Source organism: Acanthamoeba castellanii (genome assembly GCF_000313135.1).
Source record: "Acanthamoeba castellanii str. Neff unplaced genomic scaffold scf7180000084753, whole genome shotgun sequence".
In the NCBI taxonomy this organism is placed as follows: domain Eukaryota; phylum Discosea; order Longamoebia; family Acanthamoebidae; genus Acanthamoeba; species Acanthamoeba castellanii.
The window spans coordinates 572,825-591,170 of NW_004457538.1; the positions used below are offsets into that span (position 1 = coordinate 572,825).

Here is an 18,346-nt window from a genome sequence, read left to right on the forward strand (position 1 = left end):
GTGGTGACGCAACGTTTGAATACACAACTTTAGTAGAAGTGATTGCACGACGCCTCCTCCGTCGTCACCCTCGTCGGGTGGAGCACTCCTGCGGCAGAAAACAGAAAATCAGAGGCAAAAAAGAAATGATTGCAGGAAAAGTGCGAAGAAAAGTCAAAAGAAACAGCCGAAGAAGGGAGTGTTCTGCCGAACGACCCAAGTCTTACTTTCCAGGATGCAATTTCTGCTACTTCGTCCGGGGACTGCACTCGGTTATGCTGCCACGAGGTATGCTCCAGCGGAAAGGCAATGACCCTTATGAACTCAAACAAAACATCCAAACCACAAACCGATTGCCACCGATTATTCGTGCCGCTCCTTCTTGCTCTGCTCGTCATTGTCGCTACTTACTCTCACCACAGAGCTCTCAACTACCGTATGGAGGTACACTCCCCCCCTTGATTTACAACAATCAATCTTGTTTTTTTTTAACAACGCCGTGTTAGGACGAAGCACTAGCCCAGCTGCGACGAGTGCAGCGCGGTCTGCATCGCGACGAGTCATTTGGAGACGATCTGGGGTGGCGAGGGCCGCCGACCAACCTCACCGTCATGAGCTACAACCTGCGCGCAAGCCACATCGACAAGGAGGTCAATACGTGGTGGCACCACAGGCGCGAGGTTCTAGCCGGCACCGTGCTCAAGTACCAGCCCGCCGTCATCGGCACACAGGAGGGCCTTCGCGACCAACTGCTGGACCTCCTGTCCCTCCTGCCTCCGTCGTGGCGCCTCTTTGGCTGCAGCCGTAGAGGCGAGTACGTGTGGCCAGCCCTTCCCAGAGCGCTATAGCGATCGTATGCGAGTTGCGAGTGGCCGGAGCTTAGTAGCTGCTTACGTACTCCCACAACCTCTGTTCTCAATAACAACAGATCCGAAGACGACGAGCACTCGGCGCTCATCTACAACACGGACGAAGTAGAATTCAGGAAAGGTACTGTGGTCGAGCATTGCAGCAGGCCTGACTAGGTGAACGTGTTGGCTGATGATTGTGATCACGATGGTAATGATGCTAATGATGGCTTGCTTGGTCTCGCATTCGTGTGTGAAGCACAGGCGGCGATTTCTGGCTCTCGCCGACGCCAGACGTGCCAGGCAGCAGCGCCTGGGGGTCCTGCTTCCCTCGCATGGCCACATGGGCGGTACGTGCCATTGCTCAGGGTCTCACACGACTCGTCGCCCGTGTGTGCACTTATACCACTGTATCTACCACATACGCAGAAATTTAAACAGCTATCAACCGGGCACCTGTTCTACATAGTGAACACGCACATGGACCACGTCTCCGAGCAGGCTCGTGTAGAGGGTACCATGTTCTGTTAAATTGGCAATTCGAATTGAGTGTAGTTGGTGGGATGGGTGTTAAACGTTCATGAACGTTACGTGCATCACAGGTGCCAAGGTACTGCTCAAGACCATCGAAAAGCTGCGAAGGAAGAACAGAGCGGTGATCGTCACTGGCGACTTCAACGCCGCTCCCGGCCAAGGATCATATGAGGTCCTGCGCGATGGTACAGCTGCTGGCTTAAGAACAACGTGAACGCTGAGATGACGATGATGGCTCACCCTGAGGGCGGTGCGCTGCCCGAGTGCGTCTAGGAGGTTTTGAGGACGCGTGGAGCAAGTGTAACGAGATGGACACCATCCTGCACCGAACACATACGACCTTTCACCACTACATGGGCACCAAGCTCGAGACATGGTACTGTAGCATGGCCCTCTACGCAGGTACAGCACACGTGAGCTCCTTTCTTCTTCCTTCTTCTTCTTCCTTCGCTTCAGCCTGACCCAACGTTGCGCGTTCAGGCTTTCGCTGGCACGCTGGTCGGTTCCCCCACTTCGGCCGGTACCACGTCGACTGGATACTGTACATGAACGACCAACCACGCGAGAACAGCGACGAACGCGAGATTGCTGATCGCTGCCGAGCCGAGGGAAAGAGGGAGAAGAAGAGCGACGACCAGGGAGACACTGCCGCCGCCGCGATCGTCGTCGACTGCGACGTTGAGGGCAAGCGTCGACCCGAAGACGCGGTGGAGCAGCCGCCCGCCACCACCGTCGAGCCGCTGTGCGCCATGGTATGTACGGACGCGACCGCCGAGGGCCAGTACCCCTCCGATCACTACGCCCTCCTCGCCGTCTTCCGTCTCGCGTACCGCCCGGCCAAGGGCCTGCCGGAGGCCTATGATGCTGAAGAAGAAGATGAGGTGGGCGAACGAGATGATGATGATGGCGACGAAGCTGAAGTGGCCACGATCGCCGAGTTCCGATGACGTCAGCCAACGAGTTGACTAAGAACCGCTGCACCTTGTGGGCCACGGAACCAAAACAAAAGAAAAATAATTCAAAAAAAACAAAAACAAAAAACAAAAAAAAACAAAAGATCAGACAGATGGAGGCGAGCAGCACGCCAGACAAATCGCTGGAGCGGCTCCTCAACGAGGGCAAGCGCTATGCAGACAAGGCCAAATGCCGCCAGACCTCGGTACATAGGAATCACCACTGTTGCTAGAGAAGCATTAGATGAGATAAGATGCACTTACTGTGCCCCAACTCTTCTTTTTGGCCCATATTCAGGGCTTTGAAGCGGATTGTGTGGAAGGCGACCCGTACCATTGGCACGTACGTGCTCACCAATCTCGGCACCACTTGCATCTCTCAATCTTTCCCTTGCTGACGTGGCAGGGGTGCAGGTGAAGATCTACGACTTCTTCGGCGACAGCACGGTGGCCAAAGACCTGGCACACCTCAAAGAACAGCAGGGTGTGGTGCGTCTTCTTTGTCACCAATGCACATTATGTGCGTGTGCGGTCATGGGCGGTCGTGTGCGTGTGCGGGTCATGCAACTTACGCACACCCGCAGGATCATGTCTTGGTGTCCTTCCGCTTCACGACCGAGTACCCGCTCAAGCCTCCCACCGTCCGCGTCTTGTACCCTCGTTTTGCGCCGAGGAGCACTGGCGGCGTCGTGTCCACGGGCGGAACGGTGCAGCTCGCCCTCTTCACCTACCAAGAGTGGAGCCCAAGTGCGTGGTCCCCTCTTTGCGCTCCGCTACTTCGATTGATGATGTCTAAGTGTGCTTGCATTGGCTGACGACGGCACGTAACGCGCGCGTGCGTGTTCTTTCGTTAGTCAATACGATGTCGTCTATCGTCACGCACCTCAAGAACAAGCTCGTCGAAGCAAACGCCCGTATCTACGTGACCAACCCGTTGCCCTACACCGACGAAGAAGTCGCCTCCGCAACGACCGGGTAACACACGCACACACCACACACCACACACAAAGCTTAGGCATGTTACTAAACCGTTGATCAGCTTCTACACCACATATGTTTGCAACACGCCGGCGTTCATTGGACGCCCGGAACTCAATTACGGCGGCAAGAGTACGTCCACGCATTGCCCCAAATTCAATTCTGAGAACGACCACTGACAGCTGCGATGGACCGGCCGTCGGTGTGTGTGTGTGTGTGTGTGTGTGTTTTAGTCCTGCTGCCCGCGTCGGCGCTCCAGGAGATCGTGAGCAAGGACGTGGCAGGCAAGCAGTTCCTTTCCGACTCCCCGCTCGTGTTTGAGCTCTCAAACCCGGCCAATGGCAAGAAGACCTACGCCGGTATGCAACCTCTAGTTTGCGTGTGCGTGTGCGTGTGCGTGTGCGGTGCTGCGTGTTGTGTGTGTGTGTGTGTGTGTGTGTGTGTGCCACTCACTTTTTCCCATAGGTGTGATGGAGTTTCTGGCGGAAGAGGGTCATGCCAATGCGCCATTCTGGCTTATGCAACATCTCGAGCTCACAGAGGTTATTCGCCTCCCCTCACCGCCAACAACAGCAAAAGAAGAAGGCTGATAGACCATGTTTTCTTCATCGCCATCATCATCATCTGATAGGGAGATGATGTGAATGTGCGCTTGGTCACGCTGCCCAAGGGTACCTTCGTCAAGTTCAAGGCCCACGATTCCCACTTCTTCGTGCGCTACCCCGATCCCAAACCCATGTACGTCCAACGTTTGTTTTGCTTCTTCTTTGGGTTATATCGTGCAAGTTTGGCTCGAACTCAACGATCGTATCGTTATGTGTGTGTGCCCGGTTTGTAGTTTCGAGACGGTGCTTCGCAACTTTGCCGCGCTGAGCCAGGGTGATCACATCGACATCACTTTTGACGCCATCACCTACCACTTCGAGGTACCGCGCACGACACACGGCACACAACACACACAACATACACGGCACACGACACATACGACGTGACGGTACTGATGACATCAAGTACTGACCATAAATTGGCAACAACAAGGTGCTGGAGACGCAGCCGCACACGGCGATCGACATCAACAACGTGGACATTGAGGTCGAGTTCCAGCGGACGCTGACCGAGGAGGAGCAGCTGCGCGAGATCGCACGAATCAAGCGGGAGCGCGAGGCCGCAGAGACTGACGGCGCAGACGGCGAGGGCGTCAAGGACAAGGGGAAGGAGAAGGAGCAACTCGGTAGGAGACTGGACGAAGAGACCGAAGACGCGGCTCCTCAAGCCGACACCACCCTCTGCAAGAACTGGTACCTGGAACCCTATAGTCGACCAATTTTCCAGTTACTGGCGCGCTGACTGGCCACGTCACCTGTGTCGACACTTTCAGCCAGCGAAGAGTGCCAACTGCCGCGTTTACCATGCATTCGGCCTTCTGTGAGGTGCCTTTTTCACACGACACGACCAACGACACGACACACAGCACAAAGACACATAGGCTGACGTCTTTTTTTTTCTGTGCGCGCCATCACCTGCAGCGGAACAACGTGTGTTGCATGAAATGCGGCCGAGCGGTCAAGGTGTCGGAGAAGGAGAAGCACGACCAGGAGTTCCATGCGCAGGTCCGTACGCCGGTTGACTGGTTGGTTGTCCAAGGGCACGTCTCACACTTTTCTGTGCTGTGCCCCCCCCCCAAGGTCGAGTGCGGCGAGTGTGGGGCCACGGTAGAGTTGACCGAGCTCGGCGCTCACCTCGAGAAGTACGCACCACTCAATCTCTGAGCCGACAGCTTCTGTATGACCATTGCCCCAATCTCCAGTTATTGCCCGCAGCGAAGCGTGCCCTGCCACTATTGCGGTCTGATGACCAAGGCCACCCAACTCGACGAGCACCAGGTGACTGGAAGCCCGCCACGCCCGCGCCACGAGGGCATCCGTCTCCTTGCTGCACACTCACACAGTTTGCCCCCGTATGCGACATCTCTAGGAGTACTGTGGGACCCGCACGGAGGAGTGCGAAAAGTGTCGGCGCTGCATCATGTACAAAGGTTCGCTTCTTCTCCTCTGTGCTCATGCACGATCTCTCACCTTCTCCCACTTTTTATCGCTGACTGTGGACACACTTCCAACCACCTCTTTGGGGCGTGACCAGATCTGCCGCAGCACATCGGGACCGATTGCGGGTACCCGCCGGCGCCGCAGCCCGTCCGACCCGGCAACGCCCTCCTCTCCTACCTGGGCCTCGGCGGCTGGGGCAAGTGAGAGCCGCGGGCCAGCCCCGGCCCCGACCATGTCGCCCAATTACCTACATGTGTGCGGTCGCTCAAGACCTCTCGCTGAAGAGGTTGGATGCGGGCATCAGGAGAGCGTGACCACTCGCACGACGTCACCCAGGCACTATTTACAGTACAAAGGAATTATTTACTACTGATTAAGTTACATCGCTCGCACAGCATCACGGCTCCGTCGTGTGTTGTTGTTTGTTGTTGTTGTTGTTGTTGTTGTTGTTCTTTACGGGAGATCGGTGAGACTCTTCTTGGGTGGCAGCTGGCCTTCCGCGTACCTGGTTTGCTTCTTTGTCTGCGCCGAATACCCGGTCTGTCGCGTTGAACCAATGAATTAGTGTTTTTTCTCTAATTGGCGTTTTTTTAATTTTGTTTTTGTTTTTTGTTTTTTGTTTTTTTTTTGGCCTTTTGATGGCGGACGAGGGTGAGGGACGTACGGCGTTGTGGGCGCCCGTGGCGCCGTTGTTGGTGGGGGTCCACTCCCTCTGCTTCTGGGGCTTCTTCGGCTTTTCAGGAACAGCGTTCACCTCCTGCAGCAAGCCCCCCCCCACAAACAAACAATTGAATGCCCTTCAGCACAATCCAATCATTAATCATTTAGACAAAGATTGACAAGGTGCGTACCTGAATTTGCTGCTCAAATTTATTCTTCAGACTGCTCGCAGTGCTCATCCTCTTCTGCTTCTGTGTCGGTAGCTGGACTGGCCCAGGCCAGCTGGAGATCTCCAGAAGGGGCATTTCCTGCTCGCGCTTGGGCAACACGGCATTTCGGGTATGTGAACCAAACGGTGCGCCGCCGCCAACAGGAAGCATAGTGTCCCAACCAATAACTTGTTTTTCCGAGTTTTATTACGGTGAACAAGCGCAACACATGCATGCCCGCCATTGGCGCATCGGCACACGCATGCCCGCCATTGGCGCCTCGGCACCCGATCGGGAGCACAACAACAACAAGACAACAGAACACACAACCCGAACACACAACCCGAACGAACATTCTGCATCCCGCCCTCGGCACCGAACAAGCGCCCCAGCACACTACCAACATCATCGTCATGGGTCGTAAGGGTACAAGGCTGCTCCTGGTTCTGCTGGCGGTGGTGGCCGTCTCTGTGAGCTGCGTGGCCGCTTCGGCCGACACGCAGACGGTAGACGCACGCCTCACTGCCAACTTTGTCACCGGCTACTCCATCACCCAGTACTCCACACCTCCCATAGATAGCGCTATATATATATATTATATATATCTATTGATTAAATTGTTTTCTATTGTCCGCTGTAGGGCGAGAACGTACTTGAACAGCATCCAAGCTGATGGGACCTGGTCTGGTACGTTGTTTTGCCTCGCCCACCACTGGTCGCGTGTCTCTCTACTCAAACTACACATCTTGTAGACGTCGACTACACGGCCGGATGCAGCGCCGACCCATCGAGCTGGCCTGCCCTGGTTCACCTGACCCGCGTTCTCAGTACCGAAGCGCTGGCTCCATTTATTTATTTTGTTTATTTTTTATTTTTTATTTACATATTGCTAACCCTCACTTTGTGGTGCATTTTTTGTAATATTAAAATTCAGAGATAACGCAGGCGTGGTATGCGGTCCCGGCTCTGCGCTCCAACGCGACGGTGCTCGGCGGGATCATGCTCGGGCTCGACTATTGGCTCGACAACGACTACGCCAACGAGTTCTGCACCAACCGCAAGAACACCACCGCCTGCCCCTGCTCCACCCCTGGTACCCAGTCTGGTGTCCCCCACCACTCGTGCGTGCGTGCGGTGCGTGCGGTGTGTGCGGTTAGTGCGGTGTGTGCGGTTAGTGCGTGTGCTTACAATGAGTGCAGGGCTGTGGAACACGAACTGGTGGGCGAACATGATTGGCGTGCAGCTCCAACTGGGACCAACGTGCCTGCTGCTGCGCTCGGCGAGCTCGTCGGTCTTCACGGCCGAGCACAAGTCGCACTGCGCCAAGATCCTGGGTCGCGCCAACTGGACCGGCTTCACGGGCGCCAACACGCTGTGGCTCGCCCAGGGAGCCGTCTACGCGGGTCTTCTCACGCAGAACGACACCGCAGTCGCCGCAGCCTTCGCGGCCAGCAACAACGAGCTGTACTACTCGTCTGGTTCCGATGTACGTTTTGTTGTATTGCGTGTGTCGTGTGTGTTGCGTGTGTTGCGTGTGCTGCGTGTGCTGCGTGTGTCGTGTGTGTCGCGTCGTACGTTTCCTGTAAATGGCTGACCGCACGACCTCTAGGACGGTATCAAGCCGGACGGCAGCTTTCTGCAGCACAGGGGCCTCCTCTACACCGGCGGCTATGGGTTCGTATGATTTATTCTTTTCTACGACTTATTACTTTTAAATTTATCATTAAAATGCTATTATGGAAATTAATAGAGTTATTTATTTAAATTCAAATTTATTTATATATTCTGTGGCGTGTTGCAACATAGTGACTCGTTCATGGCGACGTACGTCGACATGTTCGTGTCGGCCGTGGGTACCGCGTTCGCCTCCACCGCCGCGCAGCGCGAGGTGTTCGCCAGGTTCGTGCTCGACGGACTGCAGTGGATGATGGTCTACTCGCCCGGCAAGAACATCTACGACCCGTCGGTGGTGGGCCGGGCCATCTCCCGCAAGGTCGGCCTCGTCGCCTCCCTCGACACCAACTCGCTCACCAACCTCACCGCCGGCTGGTACGCATCGCACACGCCCGACCGCACACACCGCACACCGCACATGCGCGACCGCACGCACCGCACACCGCACACACGCGATTAATTGAGTGAACAGGTCGCGCCAGAAGGAGTTCGAGGCGTTCGTGGAGGTGGTCACGTCGAACAACGGGTCGCGGCTGGTGGGCAACCGCATGTACTGGGCCTCTGACTACATGGTCCACCGCCGCGCCCACTACGTCGTCAGCGTCAAGGGCTTCTCCACCCGCATCGCCAACTCCGAATGCGTCAATTCAGAAAATTTACTCGTACGTGTGTGCGGCGGGTGTGTGCGGTGGGTGTGTGCGGTGTGTGCGTGTGCGGTCCGTGCTCACAAGTGAAGGACAGGGACTGCATTTGAGCGACGGCGCGATGTACGTGCACCAGTCGGGCAACGAGTACGGCCGCGTCAACGACACGGCCGACCGGTCCGTGTTCCCCCTGTGGGACTGGAACCACGTGCCCGGCATCACCGTCGACTACGGCGTCGGCGCGCTGACCTGCGCCAGTCTCTACGCCAAGGGCCAGGCCGGCGGCTTCGTCGGCGGCGCGTCCGATGGCACCTACGGCGCCTTCGCCATGCGCTTCGTGTCGCCCTTCACCCGCAACCTCAGCTTCCAGAAGGCGTGGTTCATGTTCGACGACGAGGTCGTGGTGCTGGCGGCCAACATCACCTCGCTCGACCCGGCCGCCGCCGTGCACTCGGTGCTCGACGCCAAGGTGCTCAACGGCCCCGTGACGTCGAGCGTCGCCGGCGCACCGATCGCCGTCGGCAGCGGCACCTCCCAGCCCTGGTGGCTCCACCACGACTCGGTGGGCTACGTTTTCCCAGAGAACCGCGGCGTGGCCGCCGCCAATGGCTCTGTGACGCTGCATCTGGAGACGGCGAGCGCGTCGAGCGGGTCGTGGAGCACGATTGGTGAGGACTCGGGCACGATCGCGCTCCCCACGTTCAACGCGTGGCTCACCCGGCAGAGCGCGCCGGTGGTCAACGACTCGCTGGCCTACGTGGTGGTGCCGGGCGTGTCGGCGGCGGCGTTCGACCCGGCCGCGACACTGGCGGCGGTCGAAGTGGTGGCCAACACGCCCCACGTCCAGGCCGTGTTCCACACCAAGCTGCGCCTGCTGGGCGCCGCGTTCTGGTCGACGACCGAGGCCGATCAGTCACTGCAGTCGCCGGGCCGGCGCGGGTGGCGCGTGCGTGTGGACCAGCCGTGCGTGGTGCTGGTTCAGGAGGTGGACGACGGAACGCGGCTCAAGGTCACCGTGTCAGACCCGACGCAGGCCTTGAGTGGTGTCAACGTCACGATCGACAGAGCGGTGGCGTGCGCGGCGTGCCTGATAGCGAGCGACCAGGCCAGCACGACCATGAGCTTCAGCCTCACGGCCGGCAGTGGTGCCTCAGCCTCGACTATTGTCACTTCCACTGATGCCTCTGCCGCGTCCACACTAGGCACTCACTTGTCTGGCCTTGTCGCCCTTCTTCTGTAATTTTAAATGTGGGAACTGAAGCCCAACGAAGTTGGTTCTTCTTAGTCCTCCTCCTCACGGGTGTAATCATCCGGGCCACTGTAATCCTCTTCCGCGCAGTCCGGTTCTGCTTGCTGCTGTCTTCGTTGCCACGGAGGGACGTAGGCCTGGCTTGTCATTGACATCAGCGAGGCTTCTGCATTGTCCTGCTCCTCCACCCACCGGATCGATTGACCACTTCGCCCAAAGTCGCACACCAGCACCTTGCAGTCCCACTGTTGTGTGTTGTGTGGTGTGTGGTGTTGTGTGTTGTGTGGTGTTGTGTGGTGTGTGGTGTGTGGTGTTGTGTGTCATGTGAGCACTCGAGAATGTGGGACGACCAGGTGAGAGGTGTGTGTTGGGCGAGGAGTGCGTACGGTGGTGGCGACAAGGTATCGGGCGGACACGGCCAGGGAGAGAATGCCCCTGACGCCCTCGGTGGCTTCACTGTGAAGGCTCGCCGCTCGCTCGCCCAGGGCGTCCAGCCCCCACAGCCGCACACCACTGCTCACCTTCCCCGTGTTCCCTGTACCACACGTCGTTCGTCAGCCCAACCTCACACGACACACGACACGACACACACGACACACACGACACACCACACACGACACACAGTAGCCGAGCCTCACCTGAAATGAGGGTTGTCACTTCGGGTCGAGTGGCGTAGTGCTTCGTTTGCATGGAGATGACCTCGTTGACGGGCCTCGAACGACTACCGACCACGTGACCGGTTTCACTTCGCTTGGCCAGTGTCTGGATACAGCTGCCCTGCGCGCGAGACCACACCCGCACGGTACCATCTATGAAGCGCGTAAGGCTCAGTCAGTCAGTGCGTGCGTGTCGTGCGCGTCGTGCGCGTCGTGCGCGTCGTGCGTGTCGTGCGTGTCGTGCGTGTCGTGCGATAAGAATGAGGTACCGTTGCTGCAGCTGACGATCCGCTCGTTCTCTGGACCGAATGCAAGAACTGCGTTGACGTCGCTCGTGTGCCCCACGAAGACATGCGCCGGCTGGCCCGTGCGCAAGTCCCAGTCGATCACCTTGCGATCGCCTGTGATGTGCGTTTTTTAGAATGAAAACAATTCAACAAGTAAAACAATAAAACAAAATAAAACAATAAAATAAATAAAAATAAATAAGGGTAATTTGTACAGGAGCCGGAGACGAGCAAGCCCGGGCGCATATGGAGGCTGGTGATCCAGTGGGTGTGGCCCGACAGCATCTGGACCACCTGGCCGGTCTCCAGACACACGAGTGCGATGGACCCGTCGGCGTAGCCCACCGCAGCGGTCGTGTCATTGGCCTCGATCGCGTGCGCCATGCAAGTGTTGCCCGAGGCCATGGTGTGTCCTGTAGAGTGCGCACACAGTTTGCGTTAACCACAACCGCGGGCCAGAGCAGAGATGCGAGATCAGAGCGCTACACGTACGCAGCGAATGCAGCAGCTGGCCCTTATCTGCGTCCCAGATCTATTGCAACTGCAGTTAGCACACCGCACACGACACACGCGACGTGCAACACAACACGACACACACGACACACACGACACACACGACACACACGACACACGGTGTACCTTGACTGTGTGATCTCTTCCGGCAGAGAGGAGGATGGTGGCGGAGGAGGTGGTGTCGCTGTTGTGGGCCGCGAACGCCAGCACGCGCACGCTGTCGGTGTGGCCGGTGAGGGTGTGTAGGCACTCGAGCGTCTCGGCGTCCCACACGCGCACCGTGTGGTCGTTGGACGCCGATGCGAGGAGGCGGCGGTCGGGCGACATCTTGAGCGCACGCACAGCGTCGCGGTGCGCCTTGTGCAGGGGCTGTGCGGCGGTCCGCTCGCGCAGCTGTGGCTCATCGATGCAATCAGTGTCTTGGCCTTCGCTGCCAGGCAGGTCCACCAGCTCCAGCGTGGTGGCCATGGTTCTGCTCCACAACAAAATCATCAGTGCCGCTACACAAATTACAATTGGAAATTGATTGAGGCGCACCCTAAGATGAGGCGATGGCGAGGCTCGTCGAGGAGGGAGCAGGGGACAGCATGACCCAAGGGCAGCTGCACCACGGTGAGCTTGCAGGTGCCCCGGAGCCAGTTGGCCTCGACCCTTGCCAGCTCGGCCCATGCGCGCTTCAAGGGGGCGGCTTGCGTGAGATTTGGGGAAATTGGTTGATGGTCCCGAAGCCAAGTGGTGGCGATGGACGAAGAGGCGAAAAAGGGACTCCACAGCATATCATCTTCGCTGATGGTTCGCCATCGTGTGCAGACCAGCGCCAATTGGGCTAACTCTGCGGGGCGATCGAGAAATGCGAAGATGTGAACCCAGATTTCTGAGGGGAGGGAAGCCGATGTGATTGATTCTAGGTTCATTGTAATGAGACTAAGAAAGATTGACTCCAAAGCATGAGGTTCCTCTTCGCAGAAGACAACAAAGTTGAGAAATCCCCAGCAATCCTGGCTTCGGTGGAACACAAACCGGCCTTATCACCACATACAACCCACTCGATGATAAGCTACGGATCACTCGGTGCTCAGTAGTGGTATGGTGGGCGACGTCACTGCCCATCACTCCTCCTCATCTGAGCTGGGTGAACGACTAAGCAGCTAAACGTTGTGAGGAGTGCTTTAGCCGAAGGACTGCCATTCGCCGCACCACGTTCTGTTGTCGTTTTTATTGGTGTTTTACTTCTTTATTATATTTTTAACCAACATGTCGAAGAGAGAGCGCAGGACGCACGCACTCAAGTGTGTGGTGGTGGGTGACGGTGCCGTGGGCAAGACGTCCCTCATTACCACCTACGCCACCAACCGCTTCCCCGACAATCAGTACGTCTCGGGGGGGTTTGACCCCACCCCCTCCGTCAAGACCGTGTTCGGCAACAAGACCATCGACCTCGCGCTGTGGGACACCGCCGGCCAGGACGACTACGACCGGCTGCGGCCGCTGGACCTACCCCGAGACCGACGTCTTCCTCATCTGCTTCTCCGTCACCTCGCCCACGTCCTACGCCAATGTGCGCACCAAGTGGCACCCCGGAGCTCACCCACCACTGCCCAACGTGCCCACGCTGCTGGTCGGCACCAAGACCGATCTACGGCGCGACGAAGACCACGACGACGACGACGACGACGACGACGACGGTCGGACAACGCAGCTGCACATAAGGGCGGAGCAGGGCGAGCAACTGGCCAAGATATCGGGGCCTTCATGTACGCGGAGTGTGCAGCCAAGACCCAGGAGGGCCTGCAGAACCTGTTCCACGAGGCCATCCGAGTGGCGCTCAACCCGGCCTGCAACAACGGCAAGACCGGCTTGGGCAACAAAGAAACGAAGACGTGTTCTCTCTTCTGATAATGACTCCCTACACCTTGTACAAACCTACATTTAGGCTTCATGTAATCAAAAACACCGACGTGCACCCGCCAACACTCTCACGCGCACCGCCAAAAGCGCGGGTTCTTGTTGGCTGACTGCAAAGAGTGCTTTAGCCGAAGGACCAACGGGCAAATTCGCCGCACTCCTTTCCCAATTAAATCAGAACTATATTCACCCAGACATCTTTTCTTGAAAGTTTGTCTTTTATTGTTTTGTGCCTCAACAAACAGAGAAGGAGGTGATGGCGAACACGCCGACGCAAGCACTCAAGTGCGTGGTGGTGGGCGACAATGCGGTGGGCAAGACGTGCCTGCTCATGAGCTACACCAACCAGTTCCCTACCGAGTACATCCCTACTCTGTTCGACAACTTCGCCACCCCCGTCATGTTCGGCAACAAGACCATCGACCTCTCGCTCTGGGACACCGTCGGCCACGACGACTACGACTACTACAGCAATCGGCTGCGGCCGCTGACCTACTCCCAGACCGACGTCTTCCTCATCTGCTTCACCGTCGCCTCGTCTTCTTCCTTCGAAAGCGTGCGCACCAAGTGGCACCCGGAAGTCACCCACCACTGCCCCAAGGTTCCGGTTCTCCTGGTCGGCACCAAGATCGATCTGCGGCGGAGCGACGAAGGCGATCGCACAACGCAGCAGCGGTACATTCCGGCGGAGCAGGGCGAGCGGCTGGCGGAGGAGATCGGGGCCTGCAGGTACCTGGAGTGCTCGGCCAAGACCCAGGAGGGCCTGCAGCACCTGTTCCACGAGGCCATCCGGGTGGCGCTCGACCCGCCTCCCCATAAGTCCAGCAAGACGAAGAAGTGCTCTCTCATCTGAGAAGCGAGATTCTGCCGTGTATATACAGATGTAGGCGAGTCGCTCGTGTTTGGGTGGAGGCGATCAATGTACATAAGCTTCAGACCCGCCCTTGCCCTTGAGAATGTACTTGCTCACGATCAACGAAATGTCTGCGAATCTACGACATCACAAATAAATTATCAAAATGAAGTGTGAGATGAAAGAAAAGAAAGAAAGAAAGAGACAAGAAGGACAAAGAAAGAAGGGAGGGCACCTGATGGGCTTCTCCACGTAGTCGTTCATGCCGCTGTCGAAGCATAGCTTCTCGTTCTGTTCGTTTCGGTTGTTGGCGGTCACGGCCACGATTGGGGTGGTCACCTTCTTCTCCTGTCGCAGGATGCGCGTCGCCTCATACCCATCGAGGATCGGCATACGGCAGTCCATGAAGATCAGCTTGATCTCGTTTCGCCTGCGCAAGTACCAGTTAGCCGTGCGCGAGTCGCGTGCGGTGTGTTCGTGTGCGTGTGGTGTGTGTGGTGTGTGTTCTCTGTGCGCGCGCGCGAAGGGGAGACTAACCGCTCAAGGACAATGTCTATGGCTTGCTTGCCGTCATAGGCGGTGATGATGTTCTCAAGCCCGATCTTGGCGAGGAATCGGCCGATGACCTTCTGGTTGACCATGTTGTCGTCGACCACGAGGATGAGCGCTTTCTTCTTTTTCTTCTCCTCCCTGTCTTCCTCTTCCTCCTAACAAACGAGCCAATCAGCAAACACAGCACACGCACACGCACACGCACCACCGCACACACCACCGCACATGCATACGCACACGACAAACGCACGTACCTCTTCGTTTTCGGTTTCAGCGTCTGAAATGCTGTGAGACGAAGACGATGACGAGAGAACGCACGAACCTGGCGGCGAGTTGGACGAGGGCGAGCGCGAGGTGTCGCTGTCGCTCCTCCCGCGGTGCACCAGCGCGTTCATCTCCTGCCACGTGACCGCCTGCTGTGGGGCGGGGCGGGGCGAGGTGGTCAGCAATCACTGCGGCGCAGTGCGTCGCATGCGTAGAGGAACCTACCTGCTTCTCCTTTTTGCTGCGCGGGCTCTTCTTGCTCTTTTTGGCCATCAGCACCGATTGTTGGTGCACGCGCTGCTGCGGCTGCTGCGCGTCTTCGCCCATCATCGATTCGATGCTGTCGCTGCTCGCACAGCTGCTACTGCTGCTGCACTCCTCCTTCTCCTTCCGCGGGTGCTGCTCTTGCTGCTGCTGCGGGTCCCTTTCGCCGCTCGAGCTGGCCGCGCTCGACCCGCCTCCGCTCGCGTGGGACGACATCGACCTCCGCCGGCCCAGCGCCATCTTGAGGAAACGACCGCCCTTGACCACCTGCTTGAGTGCCACCGCCGGCATGTGTCCTTCCTCCTCTTCCGCGTCGCCACTGTCACCGCTCTCCTTCTCCACTTCCTTCTCCTTCACCGTGTCTTCGTTCGCGTTGCCATCAGCCTCGTCCAGGCCGGCGCTCTTGTTGTTGATGGTGGCGCCGTTGTTGTGCGGCGTCGCCTCACCGTGGCCGTCGGTCGCGTGCGCGGCATAGGCGATCGGGCTGGTGTTGGGTTCGGTCTTGTCGGAGGTGGACCGCTTATGGGCTCGACCGCCCTTCTTCCGCTTCAGGCGCTCCTTGGCCTTGCGTCGCTCTCGCTGCTTCTCGCGCCACTCCTTCTCCGTCTCTTCGTCGTTCTCAGACAGAAACGTCTTCAGAAGCTTATGCAGCTTGGCCAGCCTGCGGGCACATCAGAGACCAGACATTAGCACCAGTGCGTGCGCGGTGGTGCGTGTGCGGTGGTGCGTGTGCGCGTGCGGTGTGTTCGATGTCGACGGCTGGGAAAGGTACCGGACGGGCTTGAACAGGATGCCCTCGCCATTGACCTCGGTGAACCGCTTGATCTGCGAGACCTGCACCAGGTGCGTATCGCGGGTGACTGTAGACGACGACGGGCGACACAAATTTTCGTTAGCCAATCCTCGCGTAAGTGTGGGGGGGATATGATGACCGTACGGTCGTCTTTCCGCTGCAGAGCAGTCTCGAGGGAGTGGAACTGATCCTTCAGCCGACCGTTTCGTTGCTTGCGTTGGGCGGTGCCCACAGCTCCTGTTGGCCATCCACGCGGCGATGAGTGGTCCGTTCTGGTACGCAGGCAGTTTCGCTACAGCTTGAGGGAGGAGGGTACCAAGCGAGACGGAGGCCCATTTCTGTGTCTGGCTGATGTTGCGGCGCTGCCGCACAGCCGCGATCAGCCCCTCAAAGTCTGAATTGACAAAGGCCACTCGGAACCTGTTGTTGGCCCATATCGGCCGTCATCAGCTCAGTCGCTTCCCCCTCCACAGAAAGAGTGTACACCACACGGCACAGGTCCCACAACGTACCCATGGGGGCGGGGCTCAAGGCAATTGTTGACGAAGCGGGTGACTGCGGCCTCCTCAGAATCAAAGCACTCCACGAAGAAGCCCCAGGCCTCCAGCTCAACGCGGAGGGTCTCGCAGAACATACGATCGTCGTCCGCCACCAGTACCTGCGCCCGTTGAGACTGCGTGAGAAAAAAGGCGACGAGAGCGTGGTGCTACTGGTGCACCATACCCTGGGCGTGGTAAGGTGGAGAAGCGGCTGCAGCTTGGAGGAGCCGGGAATGGGCGACATCAGGCGCGGCTGACGCGACATGTCTCGCCGGAGCGGCAGCGTGAAGTAGAAACAAGACCCCACACCTGCACCACAGGCCGCGTGTCGCCGGCGTCAGTCATGGTCCATGAGCTCAGACCACTGTGGAGGTGGACAGGAGGGCCTTACCGATTGCGGAGGCTACGCCCATTTTGCCGCCCATGAGCTCCACCAACTCTTTCGAGATCGCCAACCCGAGGCCGCTCCCGCCAAACGTCACGGCAGTCGATGCATCACCCTAGCCCAATCAAAAGGAAAAGTGGTCAAAACGTTGGTCTGGGCGCTGGCATCTGGTGTTGGGGGCTATCGGGTACCTGCTCGAATTTCTTGAACAGGCTCAGTAGTCGTGTTTCGCTGATACCGATGCCCGTGTCGGTGACCTTGATCTTGAGCCAGTGCCTGCACATGCCAACATAATAACGCTAATTTGAGGACACACGCACACGCACACGCACCACCGCACACGCACTCACGCATGCGCACGACGCGCGAGTCCGGATGCGAGAGAGCAACGTACACAGGCGAAGGCTGCTCTTCCTCGTCGACGTCGCCATCGTAACAGGAATCGGGGCCGATGGCCAGTAGATTGCCGGAGCTCGACCCGATCGAGCTCATGCCCATTCGCCGGAGGTTGTTGACCTTCTTGTTCGAGTTCCAGGGCAGAGAGTTGCGTCGCCGCTGTTTGCTGACGTATTCAGCGCGGATGGCCTCTTCGTCCACGACCTCGATCTCATCGCGACTGCCGCCCATCTTGCGCGGCGCCGTGTCGGCTGAGCCACGGCGGGCCTTCGGGCGCGTATCGACAGGTTTGCCTTTGGCGAATCGGCCGCTCTTCGTCGGCGATGACGACGACGCCGGTGGGGTGGCCACCTCCTCCGTGCTCACCAGCTCGACGTGGACATCGACCGAGCCCAAGTTGGTGAATTTCACCGAATTGCTGAGCAAATTCGTGAGCACCTGGCGAATACTGCGTTTGGGCCACGTCGTGGTCGTGTCAACACTGGATGCCAAGAGTGCAAAGATCACAGGAATCAACGACACGACGTACCGAGCAGCATCGCCAATGTAGTGGTGTGCAACGTTGGTGGCGTAGTGCACGTGAAGATCGACGTCCTTCTCCTTGGCCTTGACTGCCAGGATCTCCATGGTCTCGTCGATCACCGACCGGAGGCTGAAGGGTACCTCGTACAATTCTGCAACGAGAACAGCACACACGACACGCACACGACACGACACACGACACACACTTGGTGAGCCAGAGGCATTTGAAGCAAGCGATCAAGAAGGTGGCCGAGAAGCACTCACCGAGCTTGCCGGCCTCGATCTTGGAGAAATCGAGGATGTCGTTGACTATACACAGCACCGAGTGAGCACAGTTGATGATCGCCTCGGCAAATTCAGACTGTTCGGTGGACAGCTTGGTGTCCATCAGCAACTCCCCCATGCCAAAGATGCCGTTCATGGGCGTGCCTGTGGAGTATTTATCGATGTAGAGGTGTGAGGTGTGAGAGGTTGCTTGAAGCCGCAAGCAACTTGTTGACGCACGACACGTACGGATTTCGTGTGACATGGTGGCGAAGAAGTCGCTCTTCAGCTTGGACTTGAGTGTCATGTCGGTGATCTCGCGCGCCAGCTCCTCGTTCATCTTCTCGTACGTGATGTCCAGCGCGATTCCGCACCTATTT

At 57.9% G+C, this 18,346-nt stretch overlaps 7 protein-coding genes across 7 annotated transcripts; 4 read left to right on the forward strand and 3 right to left on the reverse strand.

The window, feature by feature from the left end:
* Positions 1-417: 417 nt before the first annotated feature.
* Positions 418-2,308, forward strand: ACA1_201500 (endonuclease/exonuclease/phosphatase family protein; the record flags this gene model as incomplete). The annotated part of the gene is made up of 8 exons (XM_004341829.1): positions 418-423; positions 486-793; positions 908-969; positions 1,092-1,177; positions 1,269-1,341; positions 1,430-1,546; positions 1,635-1,763; positions 1,842-2,308. The coding sequence occupies 8 exons, from the start codon at positions 418-420 to the stop codon at positions 2,306-2,308; spliced, it is 1,248 nt and encodes a 415-aa protein (XP_004341877.1).
* A 119-nt stretch (positions 2,309-2,427) lies between these two features.
* Positions 2,428-5,541, forward strand: ACA1_201510 (ubiquitin fusion degradation protein, putative; the record flags this gene model as incomplete). The annotated part of the gene is made up of 17 exons (XM_004341830.1): positions 2,428-2,520; positions 2,613-2,657; positions 2,729-2,803; positions 2,899-3,061; positions 3,169-3,289; positions 3,354-3,424; positions 3,526-3,651; positions 3,758-3,834; positions 3,924-4,030; positions 4,131-4,218; positions 4,331-4,590; positions 4,671-4,722; positions 4,819-4,902; positions 4,978-5,039; positions 5,100-5,175; positions 5,267-5,327; positions 5,432-5,541. The coding sequence occupies 17 exons, from the start codon at positions 2,428-2,430 to the stop codon at positions 5,539-5,541; spliced, it is 1,671 nt and encodes a 556-aa protein (XP_004341878.1).
* A 249-nt stretch (positions 5,542-5,790) lies between these two features.
* ACA1_201520 (uncharacterized protein) lies at positions 5,791-6,236 on the reverse strand (the record flags this gene model as incomplete). The annotated part of the gene is made up of 3 exons (XM_004341831.1): positions 5,791-5,877; positions 6,002-6,094; positions 6,189-6,236. The coding sequence occupies 3 exons, from the start codon at positions 6,234-6,236 to the stop codon at positions 5,791-5,793; spliced, it is 228 nt and encodes a 75-aa protein (XP_004341879.1).
* Positions 6,237-6,619: 383 nt separating this feature from the next.
* On the forward strand, positions 6,620-9,764 carry ACA1_201530 (polysaccharide lyase family 8, supersandwich subfamily protein; the record flags this gene model as incomplete). The annotated part of the gene is made up of 9 exons (XM_004341832.1): positions 6,620-6,762; positions 6,847-6,893; positions 6,959-7,011; positions 7,152-7,299; positions 7,406-7,692; positions 7,816-7,880; positions 8,013-8,255; positions 8,353-8,542; positions 8,622-9,764. 9 exons carry the CDS (start codon positions 6,620-6,622, stop codon positions 9,762-9,764), a joined length of 2,319 nt encoding a protein of 772 aa, XP_004341880.1.
* A 41-nt stretch (positions 9,765-9,805) lies between these two features.
* On the reverse strand, positions 9,806-11,697 carry ACA1_201540 (WD repeatcontaining protein; the record flags this gene model as incomplete). The annotated part of the gene is made up of 7 exons (XM_004341833.1): positions 9,806-10,018; positions 10,160-10,308; positions 10,412-10,550; positions 10,715-10,830; positions 10,932-11,129; positions 11,209-11,248; positions 11,356-11,697. The coding sequence occupies 7 exons, from the start codon at positions 11,695-11,697 to the stop codon at positions 9,806-9,808; spliced, it is 1,197 nt and encodes a 398-aa protein (XP_004341881.1).
* A 786-nt stretch (positions 11,698-12,483) lies between these two features.
* Positions 12,484-13,125, forward strand: ACA1_201550 (Ras subfamily protein; the record flags this gene model as incomplete). Its single annotated transcript, XM_004341834.1, has 2 exons — positions 12,484-12,603; positions 12,640-13,125. The coding sequence occupies 2 exons, from the start codon at positions 12,484-12,486 to the stop codon at positions 13,123-13,125; spliced, it is 606 nt and encodes a 201-aa protein (XP_004341882.1).
* Positions 13,126-13,626: 501 nt separating this feature from the next.
* On the reverse strand, positions 13,627-18,306 carry ACA1_201560 (ATPase/histidine kinase/DNA gyrase B/HSP90 domain containing protein; the record flags this gene model as incomplete). Its single annotated transcript, XM_004341835.1, has 19 exons — positions 13,627-13,768; positions 13,868-13,998; positions 14,060-14,126; positions 14,223-14,417; positions 14,525-14,694; positions 14,794-14,824; positions 14,879-14,952; positions 15,029-15,728; positions 15,840-15,927; positions 16,005-16,097; positions 16,177-16,280; positions 16,373-16,518; positions 16,584-16,708; positions 16,791-16,899; positions 16,976-17,060; positions 17,179-17,628; positions 17,710-17,854; positions 17,967-18,131; positions 18,216-18,306. The coding sequence occupies 19 exons, from the start codon at positions 18,304-18,306 to the stop codon at positions 13,627-13,629; spliced, it is 3,111 nt and encodes a 1,036-aa protein (XP_004341883.1).
* Between the last annotated feature and the right edge of the window lie 40 nt (positions 18,307-18,346).